This window comes from Embiotoca jacksoni, unplaced genomic scaffold (assembly GCF_022577435.1).
Source record: "Embiotoca jacksoni isolate LCO1_2020_lvr unplaced genomic scaffold, fEmbJac1.0.p SCAF_11, whole genome shotgun sequence".
Taxonomy (NCBI): domain Eukaryota; kingdom Metazoa; phylum Chordata; class Actinopteri; family Embiotocidae; genus Embiotoca; species Embiotoca jacksoni.
Genome location: NW_027185241.1, coordinates 17,199,613 through 17,217,048, shown reverse-complemented (window position 1 = coordinate 17,217,048; position 17,436 = coordinate 17,199,613). Strand labels below are relative to the sequence as shown.

The 17,436-nt window shown below is 40.6% G+C and overlaps 1 protein-coding gene across 1 annotated transcript in view; it reads right to left on the bottom strand.

Moving 5' to 3' along the window:
- Nucleotides 1-8,782, bottom strand: part of me1 (malic enzyme 1, NADP(+)-dependent, cytosolic) — a 77,944-nt gene extending 69,162 nt beyond the window's left edge. The window contains exon 1 of the mRNA XM_069143397.1: nucleotides 8,578-8,782. Coding sequence (XP_068999498.1) covers nucleotides 8,578-8,706 — 129 coding nt within the window. The 5' untranslated portion in view covers nucleotides 8,707-8,782. The remainder of the gene's footprint in view (nucleotides 1-8,577) is intronic.
- Nucleotides 8,783-17,436: the final 8,654 nt, after the last annotated feature.

Below are 17,436 nucleotides of genomic sequence, written 5' to 3'. Positions count from 1 at the left end.
CCCCCCCCCCGTTTTCTCCCCCCCCCTCCCCCCCACAGACAGACAGATAGACTGATAGACACACACACACACACACACACACACACACACACACACACACACACACACACACACACTGAGCTCTGTGGTCCACCTAGTGACAAGTATTGACAAGTGCAGCTGCTCTCCGTGAAGTCTGAACAGAGAACGGCTTGTCCCATTTTCACCGCTCAGTTAAACGAAGGCTTGTAATCTGACTGCCAACATCATCGAATTCAGCCTCACATAACCACTGTCTTCAACCTCCAAACAGCCTGTAATACACACACTCACTCACACACACACTGGCATTTCAGCCTGATTTCTGCCCAACCCAGAGAAACATGCAAACTGATGTCAGACTCCTGTGTGAGGTGGTCTTTGGAAAGTTGACTTTCTCACACACAAGAGAGTAAATCAACAAACAGGGGGCAGCAATGGAGCTTATGTTTCTACATACATGTAGGTCTTGGTTTAAAGTTTTAGTTGTTTGCAGCTCAATTTAAGTAATAGATTTAGGAAAATATACTTCTTTTGCTTTCTTGGTAAGATTGAGATGAGAAGACCGATACCACGATCATATCTGAACGTTAAATGCGAAGCTAGGCCGAGCAGGTAATTAGCTTAGCTTAGCATAACTTGGGCTCTGTATAAATGTATAAACAAGACTAAAGCCCATTTTCCAAAGCCGGTACCGGCTCAGCTCGGCTAAACCCCACGCACTTTTGTTTTCTTTTTTTTCCCCATTGGACAAATTGTGGATATCAGGTACTATTTTTGGTATCACCTCCGTGTCTGAGCGATACAAACAGGTGGCGTGAAAACACTGCAGACTGCTGATTGGTCAGATAGAATCATCACAATGACTGCGCAACAGATCCTGCACATATCTGCTCATGTTAATTAGTAAATCTATGACAGCGCCATCCATTTGTTTGGATTCACTAGACCACTCCGTTAATGGGAAACTCCAAAACCACACTACGGTCAATCGGGGAGGTGCAGATGTTCATCTGTTCGGTTCCCAACAAAATGATCCAGCGACTATGTGCGTCACTTTGAAGATTATTTCATGTTAGTGTCATGCAATAGTAACAACAAGGGGATCCAGTCTGCAGTGGAAATGGAATCCATGAAACTACCTGGTACCAATAAGCAAGTAGAGTTGAGAGTAGATCCAGTGCTGACAGTGGAAAAGAGGCTTCAGACAGCCATGCTAGCGGCTTCGAGAGGCTGTACTTGAGCTAAATGCTAACATCAGAAGGCTAACCGACTTTGTTTAGCTTGATACAATGCTGAAATGTATTAATTAGAACTGATGAGAATATCATTGGCTTTGGGGGTATTAAACTCATAAATGTAAGTGCAACGTATTAAGACAACATTCTTGACCCAATAATGGTAATAAAGTCCAAATCCAGCCAATATTTGTTGAGAGATTTCTCTCAAACTACAGATACCAACATTATAGAGTCACTGGAGAAAGAAAACAAGAGACCCATAAAGTCTGTAAACCTAACCCTATGGGGAATTGGATTGTATATTACTGAGGTAATTCAGTCTGGATAAAAGTGAATGACAGACAGCATCCCTACAAATCATCCCACAAGCACTATAAATATTACTAATGAACACATTATGTCTCATTCACTCAATACAAATCCCAAATATAAAGATGACAAGTTGTTTCATGGAAAGTTATGTGCATCAAGCATTTATTGGCCCGGTGCAGTTACTTCCTTGAGTCCTCTTGTCACCATTAGTGTTCCCATCAATGAGATATCACTGCTTTCAGTCTTCATGCTAAGATAGCTAGTCATCCATCCAGCCAGCTCCAGCTAATCATTTGTCATGAACACTCAAGCGCGGTATAAATCATCTCAACTGAGTCTCAGCAAGAAAGCAAATAAGTACATTTCCCATGATGTTACACCATAAATGAAGCACTCATGGGATACAACCTTTGTCAGAATTGGCTTCATTAAGCGGTCATTGTTTGTTCCTGTTTTTGTCAAGTCAAGAGACACTTGCGAAAGTGTTTACTTTAAAACCACTGTTTCATCATTACAAACATGAGCCGATGTCCCCTAAGATGTGCAATGTTTAATGTACAGTAGAACAGACAGGCCCGGGAGCTCAGTGACAAATCACCAAGGTCCATGGGAACCTTGGCTTGTAGCACAAACAAAGCATTGTTGTAATGCTTCACCAACACAAACAACTATCAGCACAAAGCTGCCCTAAGTCATGACTGTGCAGAAAAAGAACTTGGTCCTTGTTTCATGCTGACACGGTGACTCAGTAGGAATCAAAATCCCAGACTGCTTTGGCTCAAATCGCAGCCAAGTCATCATGATGTTTTCTCACTGGTACCTTTTAACTGTGGTGACATAATTCTTTTGGAGTCCATGTGGTCTAATGAAAACCTTATCAGGCCGTGATATAGACACAGACCAGCTGGAGCACATTATGTTTCACACAGAAAATACAGCCCAAGACGCACACCCAAATGAGAGCATTCAGAGTTGAAATATTTCCACTTCTGAATTAAAACCAAACCACGTTTGTTACCATGTGTTTGTTTGTTGCTATATTTATTAATGCGGGTCTCAGTTAAATGAAAATACAAACCTGGTATGGAAAACAAAAAAAAATTCTGAGAGTAAAAGTTGCCAAGAGCAGCAGCCAAACCCGAGTAAATCTAACACGAGAGCCTAATGACTTCCAGTTGCTACAGCGGGTTATCAGGACCGTCGTCATTTGCCATACCAGCACATCCTCAATGTCCAATCAGACACGCTGCTGCTCAACGCTCGGCAAAAACAGACATTCTTAATTTTAGGTCTTTCATCTGAAGGGCCATCTTGCAGTGTCGTAAGTGGAGCCTGTGGTTACAAATGAGGCATCCCATTGCAGCTCTGTCTGGATGTGGGCTCTCCAATTTATTCAGTATTCTTGGGCTCAGATGATGCATAATGCTTCTTTACGGACCTCAATAAACAAAACCTTACTGTTTAATCATGGGGATCAATTTGAGTTTTCGTAGGATTTAGCACTAATAGCATGAATGACAGCACCATTTCTCACACTGCAGTCTAATGTATTTGAATGCAGGTATTTGTCTGTCTAATATGAGGGGAAATCCAAAAGTTATAAATCCGCTCCTGTTGCACGCAAACAGAACACAGCAGCCTGACGTGCACGGAGCAGGAGAAAGCTAAAACCCTCATGAGTCAGTACATCAAGTTACACAGCTTGATGAACATCAACACCCGTGTTACACGTGTCCTTGTGACCACCGGTGCGCGTGTGTCTGCGATGTCAGCATGGACATATCACCTTCTCTTTCCAGATTTCGCTGCCTGCGACTTCTGTTCCTCAAAAATTTGACACAACATTTAATGTGCACCCTCTGCTCAATTTTCAGATTCATGGTGAAATCCCAGATGAGCTCGTACCAGTGGTCACAAAAAGGTGTGTAACTTAGGTGCTGATGTTGAACAAGTGATGTAACTTGATATATTTACTCAAAGGTTATTGCTTCCTCCTGCTTTGTGCACCACATGCTGCTGAGCACTATTCACGTGCAGCAGGAACAGTCCCAGAAGTTTTTTAATCCACCCTCGGATTCTTTATCACATGGTCTGATGTTCTCGGGCCAGCAGACAAAATGTGCAGAAAGCTGCTGCAAACGTGTAAAACAGGCCAACAAACAGGCAGAAGCTGCAGCTCTTATTTTTTCTCAAACTCTACGACTGATTGCACTTGTTACAGTCACCTTCACCTACAGTACAGATCCTGTGAATAGGCATCTGTTGGGCGCCGACACACCGGCAGCTCAGTTCAGTGTTTGAGGTGAAACAGCATCCCTGATTGGGTCCTAAGAGCGTTTTTAAGGAGGTTGTTGTTGTTGTTGTTGTTGGTTTTCAAGGCAGCGGCAGGCAGAACCAGCATCAGAGGCGTACTGAGCGCCGAGATTCACACGGATGCCTCATTAAGGCGTGATCAGGCGGAGAGATAGAGGACTTCTGTGGAGCGTGGCCAGCGCTCTCTTCACCGCCACAGAGAACCCTTTCTGCACCTCGCACCCCACTTCATCTCTTTATTGCACGGCGAGCGCACACAAAACACACCTATAATATCCGGTTCCACCTCTGGAGAGGGAGGAGGGAGCGCTAACTACAGAGTAAGGTGAAGCTGTGTGCGTCCATACATCTGCCGCGCGGCCATTCGTGCATGTGCAGAGAGATTAAAAGGATTTCGAAGCCCGTGGATGTGAGGACAGGCTGCTTTCAGCGCCGCGTCCCTCAGCATCAATTAGCATGTTGTGCAGTGACTGGCTCCTGTTAGAGGTGAAGTGGGCCAGCTGAGGGAGGTAAACACACCTCATCCCCAGGGCTTGCTGAAATCAGGAGGAGGGCAACAATGTGCCACTGCCTGAACTACAGAAGCCTGCCTGTGCCTGGCCGCTAACATGCTTTAGCAGTCATTTCCTTCCTTCTCCTCCAATTTCCTTGCCCCCGGTTCATGTGCAGGACTGGGAGTGGATGGTTCACCTGGCTGCATAAGAAACCTTTTTTCCTGCTGTTACTCTGACCTGTGCGTGTTCGAGGACGCCGGTGTTTGGGGTCACTTTATCCACCTGATGAGACGGTCGAGTTGATCAGATACAACCACTGATCACGATTATATCTGTATGGGAACGCATGTGTCCTCAAACCAAAAATAGTAGTGGGACTTTTACTTTGGTCAGAGTGGTTCTTTTTCTTTTCAAGGGGATGATTGAATAAACCTCTGTGCTGAGTGCAAGCAGTCAGAGTGGCTCAAAGTATTTGCACTTAAGTAGTGAATCTCACTAAACCGCACTTTCTTCCAAAACAATGTAACAACACAAACTGTGAGCTCATTCATTTAGGATGGCCAACTTTAAAGCGAGAAGGAAAGCCACTTTGTAAAATGCAGAACAAAGGACTGCTGCTCTCGTAACATTCACTCTTAACACCTCTCAGAGGAGAGAGTGGACAGAAGAGGAAGAAAAGGGCAGTACGTAAACAGAAGGGCAGACAAATAGTTTTAAAACGGACATTTCTGTGTTTCTGTGATGCCGCTATCCTCTATTAAAGGCTCCAGATTTGAATGTTTGAGGTCCACACCTTGATTAAAACAGACAAAACACAGTGTAAGGTCCTAAGTGGCAGACCGGTCATGCATCCACATGAATTTAGGTCAACCTATCGAGCCCTCTTTCAGAGCCCTGTTGTACACTGGGTCCATTCAGAGCCTCAAGGTGTAAATTGAGATGTAAACAAACAGTTTACTGGGCCAGGTCTCAGCGCCAGAGCTATAGGCCTCCAAACTGATCTCTATGAAAAACAGTCTTCGTCTTAGTTTAAAGAGACGGCTTGAAAAGAAACTATTTCAAATCAGGCAGTCAAATTTACTATCAACAAATTCAGATTTCTATAACAGAAAATGAAAAGAGGTTTTCAAGATGGCGGCTCTAAAGGGTATTAACCAAGCCCTGAGGCCATGTCATTTTACTGTTGACCCAAAAAACATTTTCCCATACACAAGCATTGGAAAAGAAGCGGCTGTAAAATGCTGAATATATTTTTCATAGCATCACAAACCCAGAAAAATGACACTTTTTGGCTAAATTGGGGCCGGCCCTACAATGTCTGTCACTGACTTGGTGATACAGCTACGCCATTAATCAGCCAAATGCCAAAACTTCCTGTATCCCTTTCAAATAAAAAGCACTTGTTTCAAATGAATGCCCCTACCGTTTCATACACTATCCAGCCATATAATAGGTTTTGACCTTGGTTTGTTATTCCTGGGATTTGAGGCAATCAGCCCAGTAACATTTGCAAAGTCTAGATGAGTCAGCAGGAATCTGTCTTGCTGGAGGAAGGAAACTCATATGTGTGCTATGGGCCCAAAAATTCAAGAAGTGAGAGTAAATGAGCACAAATATGACTTTTCGGTGTATGTTCCAGTAAACAACTTTTTTTTTTCTGAGTGAGTCAGGTGGCATCTTTGAACGCAGAATCCACTGTCCACTGACATAAGCAACATCTCTAACCCAAAACCTCACCCTCGTCAGGACTAATGTTGCCAGGACTGACATGAACATTAATGCCAATTTGAGCAGAAGAAAACATGATGGCCAACAGCCCTCTGCTCAGGTAGCAGGTGCATTATATCCAGTGACTACACCTGGCAGTAATAAGAAAGTGACTTCACTTCACAGATGTGAATAAGGTTTGTACCTATACAGACCTTTGGACAAACAGTGGAAGGGAATAAGTTGCAAATGCTACAATTAAATAGTGAAAATCTGGAGGAACAAAAAACGAATTACTGAGACTTAAATCGTTGTCTTCATCATGAAAGACACCAGCCATGCTTTGGAGAGTAACTTGAAAACACTGAAGAAGAGATGGACAAGATGAACATAATGACAACTGGCAAAACAAAGACAGGGGAGGGACTTCACAGACATAGATCCAGCACAACATTATATAATGCTGTCTTCATTTGGCTTTTGCAGGTAAAACATATTCAAGTTGTGCAGATTCTTCAGGATGTGTCATTCTTTAGCAAACTGTCAAATCTTGGCTTTATTTCCCCGTTGTGTCTCCAAATCAGGAAATCATCGTCTTTGTGAAAGAGGATGTTGCAATATTTATGCTGCAACAAAAGACTCCCCTACCAGTCCAACTAATGTCCTACTAAGTATGACACAGCATAAAATGTGATCTAAGGGTGCCTGTTTTCTCAGTCAAAGTCATAGATTCGTCTGTTATACACCCACAACCCAGATGTCGATACGAATGATTAAAAATGAACATGATCCACTCTTTAACTCTATCTCTCAGGACCACTGCAGAATAAAACATGACATTTGTATCGCTGGTGGGACAAAGGGTGCCCTAAATAGCTCTCATTTGTCATATTGTGTCTGTGAGTGTACACACACCTCACCTCACCCTCCAGAAAAACAAACACACAGCGTTGATGTGCAGCATGTGGTGCTTTCAGGAGCAGAGTCACTAAGCTGCCCGACAGACAGGCCTCTGTGCAGCCACCACCCCACAGACACCGGCCAGTTTCTACTCCACTATCTCACTTATCAACTCCCAGACTAGCAGCTCCTTCAACTGACTGAAACTTTTATCAGCCTGCAGCTTTTATTCTGAAAACACACAATGATCATACTCAGGGTGCATGTTATGTTGGTTGTATCTGAGAATTCTTAGTCAAATAAAGCAGGATAGCTTACATTTTAGCCCCAGATGGGCCTACAGTGTTATTATGCCGTCTTGCAACTTCCAGTAGTGAAACATATTTGGCCCCGAAGAGGGTACAAAACAGCTCAGAGGGAGAAAACAGACAGTACAAGAGATCTAAAATGAGCCTGACACTGACACTGAGCACACCGACGACACTCAGTGTTTTGGAGGACAGACTTGACACAAGAATGACCCCAAATTCAGCCAGTTGTTGTGAAGGTCAGTCAGCACCATGGACAGAGACCCCGTCACCACCGCCTGACCTCCGGGGGCCCGTCACAGCACACAAACCAGGAGAAAACACTGGAAAGGTTGAAGGGCTGCCAGATGCTCATTGTTCGGGGAAGCATTTATGTGAAACAGGGTGAATAAGGACATCAGGCGGGTGCAACAGTAAAAGGCTGGTCATGATAATCATCTTAGAAATCTCAACACTGGCGGGTGTTTTTAAACCACAAAACCATGCAAAGTCATCCCCTTGTCTCATGATCCAGAAGGAAGCTGCTCAGCATTACAGCAGGACTAAGCGATTTTCAACAGTTCCTCATTTTACTTTGAGAAAAGAAAGTAAAAACAAGCTTTAATATTAATTATTTACAGAGTTTATCTTACATGATATGATATACGCCTCTGTTACAACATGCTGAATCATGTTATAGTGGGGCCTGACGAGTCACATTATGTACATGTTGTCACTCGCGTGTCAAGCGATACGTGACAGGTCATCGTGAACAAAAGCAGCACTGTGACAGCAGCGTTTGGTCGCTTTAAATCTAAATATAACCGCGTCTAAAGCTGATATCTAAACCTCCCGGCTAATGGGATGTTCACTTGCTCCTCCTTGGCTCCGCAGGGGGGCTTTGTAAACAAACACGGCTACTAAATGAATAAATATATTTCCAATATTTTCGGTGGTTGCTGCTGGTGTAGTGCGTAGAGAAGAGAGTCACCTGTCATGCAGCAAACACTTCAGTAAGATAGGTGTGACTCTTTACATGAGCACTTCACTTAATATCATAAACATGTTGACGGCCTGTTAAAGATCTACACCTCCTGAAAGTGAGCTAAACTTCGTGAATTATTATATTTTTAAAATAAAACCGCCACTTTTCCTCAGTCGTATTGATACGTATTGATGAAATGTGCCGCTTTACATATAGTTGTAACATTTCCCACAGCGCCTGAAGGCAGCAGCTATCTTGTCAACCTTGTAGTTCACTGAAACAAACGCAAAACTCGCGCACACTCGCGTAAGTGCCCTTACCTTGTTCAGGTGGGGGTTTCGGGTAACATCGTAGCCCCTCTTCTTGGTGTAAACGAAGCTTTCTCTTTTGTCTTCGCACTTGTGCATCTCTGTTTCCACCGACTCCCGTCTGACCAGCCCGTGTGACATGTTGTTGCCTCTTTAAATAGAGCGGCTCCGGTGAACTGTTGTGAACTCAACAAGTGGATGCGCAGGTCCAGCCGCAGAGCTCCGGTCTGTCCCGGGAGTCACTGCAGTCTCCTTATCACCGAGCGAGGCTGTTTTATATTCACCGAAGGTCTTGATGTGAGCAAAGTTCCTCGGAAAGTCCTGGCAACAGTTATAAAACAGCATTTGATCCCTCACATTGTCAGCGGTTGTATCATGAGGAGGCGATTCAATGGGTTGATTTATGGGGGAGTTATGGATTAGATTGCAGGATTAATATTGTAATATTCAGTGGGAGAACAAGTATTCAGCTCTTTCAAGTAAAATGAACCTGTTCATCGGCTATTACACTGTGACAATACTCCACTACGAGTTGAAAGTATTGCATTTCAAAACTTTAAGTAAAAGTATATAAGTGTATAATGCGGCCTTCTAAAAGCACCAAAAGTAAAAGTACACACTGTACTGTTTACTGTATCTGCTCCCTATCAGTGTTTTACTGCTATAGATTATGTTTTGGATTCATATTTGTGCTAGTTAATGGGAATTGTGCTGCTGTGGTTATTTAAGATTGTGCTTATTTCAACTGCAACGTACTTAATGTCCTTTTTTAGTTTTGTTTAATTGACAGTAATAGCCTATATGCTTGTATCGTTTCTGTTATGTAAGAACCATTTAATTCTAAAAAGTTGACAAGCTCAGAAAAACAATGCATTTCTAGCTGATCCAAGTGGATTTTAAAACAGTTTATTTAGCATAAAATGTTTGGAAATGTATGTGGGAAATGTCTAAATCTTCAGTTTATATATAAAAAAAGTGAATTAAAAATCACCAAACCTGGATATACATGTTTTTTTTTATTGGACAGGAAGGGTATGAAAATTATAATCCTAAAAGCAACTACTAACTAAAACTTTCAGACAAATGTAGTGGAGTAAAAAAAGGTACACAAGATTTACCTCTGAGGTTTAGTGAAGTTAATGGAAATATTCCCTTAACACTTAGCTAAACTCCTTTTATGAATTGGTGAGTCTGAGTGCCGTGACAGGAGAGATACTTGAAGCCAAGGTTGACATGAAGCCCTCACACAGTTACAGCTGGAGAGTTATGCAACATTAGGCAACAGTGAAGGCAGAAAGTCAGGAACACCCGTTATTCTGAGAGTGAGAGAAAGGTTCTTTAACCCTGAGCTGATATTTTGCATGTTGATGGGGTGACTGACAAACTCAGAATGGTCTGGATTCAGAACCGGCTGATTGGTCCGTATCAGTGAAGCAGGCATTTTCAAATGTATGCAGAATCACATGTACTTACACGGATGTGCTATTTTACGTTTTGTCCTGCAAATAATTGACATTTTTTAAATTAGTTTTCTATCTGTTCAGCCTGTCTAACTGTCAGCGTGTGTGACAGTGAGATTAAAGCAGGTTGAACCCTCGGCGTTGCATGACTGAAGTCAGATTTCATGTCAGTGGTTTCACTTGTGCTGAGAGTGTAAAGATGGTCAGACTGATAAAGTTATCTCAAACATTTCTATAACGGAGAGGAGCGCAAGTGAAGGATGGACGGAAAAATTATCTTCCACCTCTCGGTCGTCATACACTGTTAAAGTGGATCTGAAGGTTTCCAGGTCACAGTGCATGGATTCATTGTTTTGTTTGTGGGCCTTCCTCCCTCACCTTGCTGATAAAAAGAAACTAAGTTGATCAAATATCTTTTAAGTAACTTTTGAGTAACTTATTATTTTACACAAACTCTAAATTTGTACTTCTTTTAGTTTATTCAAATAACACCAACTCAAATCTGTGAATGGTTCACTTGAAATTCCTGGTTTGCAAATAAATTAAATAGATTTCATATGTTTATTTATTTTTAATGTAAAATGTGATGTGTCAAACTTTATACCTCCTGACAGCTTATTCTGCTCAGTGAAGTCACATTATACATTGGTCCTTCTTTAGATCCATGTTGTTGGGAAGTATTGCAGGAAGTGTTCAGACCCGCCTGACTCCTCTTATAAACCATCCTCCTCTTCCTTTGAGAAAAAACAAAAAACAATGTGATTCATGCTGGGAAGCAGATGTGGATCAGCCAACAAACTGGATAAGTAACCATTGCATCTGTCCCAAATATATGGAGGGTGACTAAACCTCCTGTGCACCTAGAAGCCCAGAAGGTTAAAATAATTAAGACCTCTCACAGGTAGGTTGAGTGGTACAAACACAGGATTTCCCCCTCATGGCTGCTATTTTTTTTTATCCTGTTCTTCTTTCTTGTGAAAACAAAAGTCAACAGGAACTTATTTTACAAACATAAGCAACACTTACATAATATTTTTAAACATTTTAAAAGTTAACATTGTTCCTGATCCTAACCAATAGTTTTGATGAATCCAGTTGAATTATTTAGTTTTCTTTTCATGTGGTTTCAAAGTCTTCATCGTATTAATGCTCAGGTCACTGAGATGAATTATGTTGTGATTTGGCTATACTATATGAATAAAACTGAATTGAAGCTTAACCTAATCAAACTGCAACCATGACACAAGGTTACATATGTTTATAATTGTTACAACAAAGGTCCGGTACATCTGTCACCACTCATATATGTCATTGATTACGGCCTCCTGGAGCTACCACTAGGTTAAGTAAGCTCCTACCAGCCCATGTGTTTGGGGCAGATGTGAGAGGAAAATCGTCTATTCAATAGTCTGATAACAGTTCAACTGGGGGCTAACCATGCTTCTAATCAACTTAATTTAATGAGTTAAATGTACCATCAATTGTCATTTAGTCAGCAGAACTCATGATTTTAAGTTTAGACAATTTAAACTTATCTGATTAAATGGAATCAATGTTTAAAGAAAACTTGTCAGAGATGTTTTTTCCTGCTTAATGATGCATTAACAGTCAAAGTTATCAGAGCTCACTCACCTCTATTCAAACAAGAGACGGGTTTGATTTATTAGCGCAGCTTACATTTTTACTTTAAATGCTGATTATTTTTGTTTAAATAACAAATTGGGTTAAAGAATATAAGTTGTAGCTTCTGCAGTGCTTTACCTTCAAAGATCTGTCTGCAACGTTGCAACAGAACTGTAAGTGAAGAAAATGTCTGAACTTGCTGTATTCATCATTTCCTCACATAAATCAGTCGAGTCAACCTTGCAATTAGTGGATCTCTGTCTGCAAGTGTAAGAAAGAAGCGATCAACTCAGTGCTAACAGGCCTCTGAAGGGTTCACATGGGGTCACATGGTGTTTGTACTGCATGCTTCACTTTGGCAACGGGCTCAGTGGCGGGTTACTTTGTCCTTAATGCTCAGAGTCAACATCGAAGTAATGCTGCTGCCAAATGGAGACCTGACTGAGCTCTGCAAAACCACTCATAATAAATATTAAACATTCATAGCGAAATCACCCAAAGTTTCAGATATAGACTGAAAGTAAAAAACATCTATAGGTATTATTTTTGAATGAGTTTATCCCTACTCACTTCAGTAGGACTGCGTGGGTGTATAATTTGAATACAAGTGGGAGAGTTATGGATTAGACTGCAGGATTAATATTGTAATATTCAGTGGGAGAACAAGTATTCAGCTCTTTCAAGTAAAATGAACCTGTTCATCAGCTATTGCACTGTGACAATACTCCACTACGAGTTGAAAGTATTGCATTTCAAAACTTTAAGTAAAAGTATATAAGTGTATAATGCGGCCTTCTAAAAGCACCAAAAGTAAAAGTACACACTGTACTGTTTACTGTATCTGCTCCCTGTCAGTGTTTTACTGCTATAGATTATGTTTTGGATTCATATTTGTGCTAGTTAATGGGAATTGTGCTGCTGTGGTTATTTAAGATTGTGCTTATTTCAACTGCAACGTACTTAATGTCCTTTTTTAGTTTTGTTTAATTGACAGTAATAGCCTATATGCTTGTATCGTTTCTGTTATGTAAGAACCATTTAATTCTAAAAAGTTGACAAGCTCAGAAAAACAATGCATTTCTAGCTGATCCAAGTGGATTTTAAAACAGTTTATTTAGCATAAAATGTTGGGAAATTTATGTGGGAAATGTCTAAATCTTCAGTTTATATATAAAAAAAAAAAGTGAATTAAAAATCACCAAACCTGGATATACATGTTTTTTTTATTGGACAGGAAGGGTATGAAAATTATAATCCTAAAAGCAACTACTAACTAAAACTTTCAGACAAATGTAGTGGAGTAAAAGAAGGTACACACGATTTACCTCTGAGGTTTAGTGAAGTTAATGGAAATATTCCCTTAACACTTAGCTAAACTCCTTTTATGAATTGGTGAGTCTGAGTGCCGTGACAGGAGAGATACTTGAAGCCAAGGTTGACATGAAGCCCTCACACAGTTACAGCTGGAGAGTTATGCAACATTAGGCAACAATGAAGGCAGAAAGTCAGGAACACGCGTTATTCTGAGAGTGAGAGAAAGGTTCTTTAACCCTGAGCTGATATTTTGCATGTTGATGGGGTGACTGACAAACTCAGAATGGTCTGGATTCAGAACCGGCTGATTGGTCCGTATCAGTGAAGCAGGCATTTTCAAATGTATGCAGAATCACATGTACTTACACGGATGTGCTATTTTACGTTTTGTCCCACAAATAATTGACATTTTTTAAAATAGTTTTCTATCTGTTCAGCCTGTCTAACTGTCAGCGTGTGTGACAGTGAGATTAAAGCAGGTTGAACCCTCGGCGTTGCATGACTGAAGTCAGATTTCATGTCAGTGGTTTCACTTGTGCTGAGAGTGTAAAGATGGTCAGACTGATAAAGTTATCTCAAACATTTCTATAACGGAGAGGAGCGCAAGTGAAGGATGGACGGAAAAATTATCTTCCACCTCTCGGTCGTCATACACTGTTAAAGTGGATCTGAAGGTTTCCAGGTCACAGTGCATGGATTCATTGTTTTGTTTGTGGGCCTTCCTCCCTCACCTTGCTGATAAAAAGAAACTAAGTTGATCAAATATCTTTTAAGTAACTTTTGAGTAACTTATTATTTTACACAAACTCTAAATTTGTACTTCTTTTAGTTTATTCAAATAACACCAACTCAAATCTGTGAATGGTCCACTTGAAATTCCTGGTTTGCAAATAAATTAAATAGATTTCATTATGTTGTGATTTGGCTATACTATATGAATAAAACTGAATTGAAGCTTAACCTATGAATGAGTTTATCCCTACTCACTTCAGTAGGACTGCGTGGGTGTATAATCTGATCTGATTTTACTGATAGTGGAACACAACAATCATGAATCAAACACCCGTCAGTAATCGTATTTTGATTGGTGCATCCATTACATGATGTCACCTTTTCAGAGACACAAATGCAGATTAAAAAACATCAAAAACAGTAAAACACTGATGGAGAGAATATATTTTCAGAGCCTTTAAAAGACAGAAAAGATGAAAACAAAGAAGACATGTACAAAATCAGCTGGAATTCATGATTAAAACAATAGTAAAACAAAAATTGAATCAAGAGACTTTGGAGTTTAAGTCTTTATTGCCAAAAATAGCCACTGATAAGCTTCAATGTCTAATATTAGCTAAACAATGAAAGGCTGTGAGTCAGCTTTGGGAACGACTGGCAGCAGTTGTATCACCGTGTTTGATATTGACCAATGTGTCCCATATACAGCTGCACCGCACCGAGTCTCTCCTGATCACCTTGTTTGTCAGGCTCTAACTCTGTGTTTGAATAACTGATCTGGATGACAAACATCTGACATCTGTTTCTTTATCAGGAGCTGGAAATTATTTTTGAGGTTTAGGCAGGATGCCAGTTGGCAGTGGGAGGGCATGAGGAATGCATGAGAGTTTGGGATGCACCATCAGCCCACCCATTGAAGCTGAGCCCAGTGCCAGAGCGGCCGGATGTAGTCGAGGAGGTCGTCCACCTGGTTGTGAACTATTTATGAATAAAATGAGAGAAAAATCAGGTTCTAAAATGTTTTTACTATTCAACAGAAAACAAAACCGTGGCATTCATCAATAAGACAGTTTGTTTCCATTTGTGATGTAGCTTAGATGAAGTTTATTTAAAATCTGTAATTCATGAGCTGTACACTGTTTGTGCCCAGTTCCTTGTCTGTTCATGTCAGTACTTCCACTGTTGTGTAAAGGTGGATGATGATAATCAGTCAAAGTCGTGATCTGAGAGAGGATCTATCTGTCAAACGGACCGGCTGCACCCACACAGGCCCTGCAGATTATGCAAGACAATATAAAACTCGTTTATTACTCGTGATGTAACGATATAAAAAAAGATAGAGTCATATCTAGATGTAATATTAACAGAGTGATTACTGATTATGTAATAAATGTGCTAACTGGCGCGGCTACATGAAGTTGACCACTGATTTAACTTTCATCAACTCTTTATGACCCTGTTGAACCAGATGTTTTATACATATTATCTCCTGTTATGTCATCTTAGAATAGATAGATAGATAGATAGATAGATAGATAGATAGATAGATAGATAGATAGATAGATAGATAGATAGATAGATAGATAGATAGATAGATAGATAGATAGATAGATAGATAGATAGATAGATAGATAGATAGATAGATAGATAGATAGATAGATAGATAGATAGATAGATAGATAGATAGATAGATAGATAGATAGATAGATAGATAGATAGATAGATACTTAATTAATCCCTCAAAGGGAATTTTTTTTAATTAATAACAGGCACACACTGGATAAAGGAACCACCTTAATATACATTCTCCATCTACACAGCCTGCGTCACCCACAGTGGTTTCCTTTTGTGTGTGTTTTGACTGTGTTTATCGCTGTGGGGCTTTTCTGGTCAGGAAGAGAAGGAGGCAGACAAAGACAAATACAATTACTGAGAACCAAATGAGCCACAAACATATGGTTTTCTCACTCACCTCCATTTATTCTGCTGCACACTGTCAGCAACACCTGGCCATGCTTCCTGCACTACAGCTGATGGTAAAGGATTCACAAACGTGGTTGTTAAATGTAATTACAGCCAGACTCTATGGAGTGGGGAAACCATAGCGCCTGATTGCGTTGCCACCAGTCTGGATAAACTTTAGGGAAAAGATTTCAGTTAAGGTTTGGCAACATGGGTAGAAAGATTGTCTAATGAGCTCTTTGAGGTAGTTAAGTGAGCTGCAACCACAACAACTGTAAGTTGTTTATTTTGAAGTTAAGATTTGTGGGTTTCTACTCAGATAATTCCACTACTGCTATTTTGTCAGAAAGGAACCTCCATCGTCAGAACACTAGAAAAAGCCAGAGCTGGCTCTATGTATCTTACTAAATCTAAATCAAAGAAGATATAAACTACCACACACCATCTCTATTTTTCAGTGGGTGACATTCTATAATTTTGTCTTCTCGGTTGTCTGTACTGTATTAGCTCACCCTGGGAGAGAGATCCCTCGTCAGTTGCTCTTCTTGAAGTTTCTTTTGTTATTTTTCCAGGGTTTGAAAGAGTTTTTTGAGTGACAACAGACAGTATTGCATGCTGTACAGATTGTAAAGTTCCTTGAGGTAAATTTGTAGCCTAGTATTACCATTACAAATTTACTAAGTGAATATATGGCACTGGCAATGCTCCATTGGGATTGTTGTTGGGTCCTAATGGGCATAGACCAGTCAACGTTGAAACTACTGGAGCACCTTTTAACCAATCAGCATTCACCACCAAATACCATACGTTGTGTTGCCATTGTTGGAAATACTTCAACGTCAGCACTTAGCCACCCCCACTGGTTGCTGATTGGTGCGTCCTTCAGAGTGGCTGAACAAACGTAATGCGAACAGGGTTTCCAGACTATAATCACAGAAAAGCAACAGTGGTACTGGATATAAATAAAATTGACTTGATTTTAAGCACACTCACCAGAGACTTCTGTTATTGAGCAAATTAGTCAAAATCAAACAAAACCACCACTACATTCTTAAAGTCAGAACAGTGTGTATAAGATTACATATAATTGCTGTGACATTGGCTATGCGTTTTCTAGTAATTGCACTCAATTATATGTGCTAAAGGGGGATATGGTAGCACAACTGAAAAAAATGACCGCAGAAGAAAGATCATGATTACTGAAATAAAATTGGAGAATATGAATCAAATAGGGGAACTCTTGTATTTCAGTTGATAACTGTGGAACACCTTTGTGGAGAGACTGAAATTTGTACATCGGAGTCCCAATATTAAAACAAAATAAAGCCTTCCTCCTTGCTATGATGAACAGCACGTTTCACTTTTTAGTGTAACTGACATACCTCAGGAGAAGGTATCGTGCATCATGCATCATGTTGGTGAGGGAGAGTATTACACCAAGAACCTGCCTCAGTGTTTGAAAGAAAAGCTCCAGGTGTGGAATGTTTTCTGGATTTTGAATACGAGACACAGCTGAGTCAGCAGGTGAAAGGCACAAAGGTCAAAGTTCAAGGCAACCTGAGCGCTTCAGGTGAAGCGGTTCCTCACCTGCCTCAACCTCGGAGGCATTCTGAACTTCAGCCTCTGTAATTATCACTACCTGGGACCAATAAACTGCCTACAATGAGCTCTGTGTGGTTCGTCTGATGTACAGAACAATCTTTCCTATAGTTAACCATTCCTCAACTCCCTGAGGTTTCAACAACCACTCCACTTTTAGAATTGGCAGCATCGACATTTG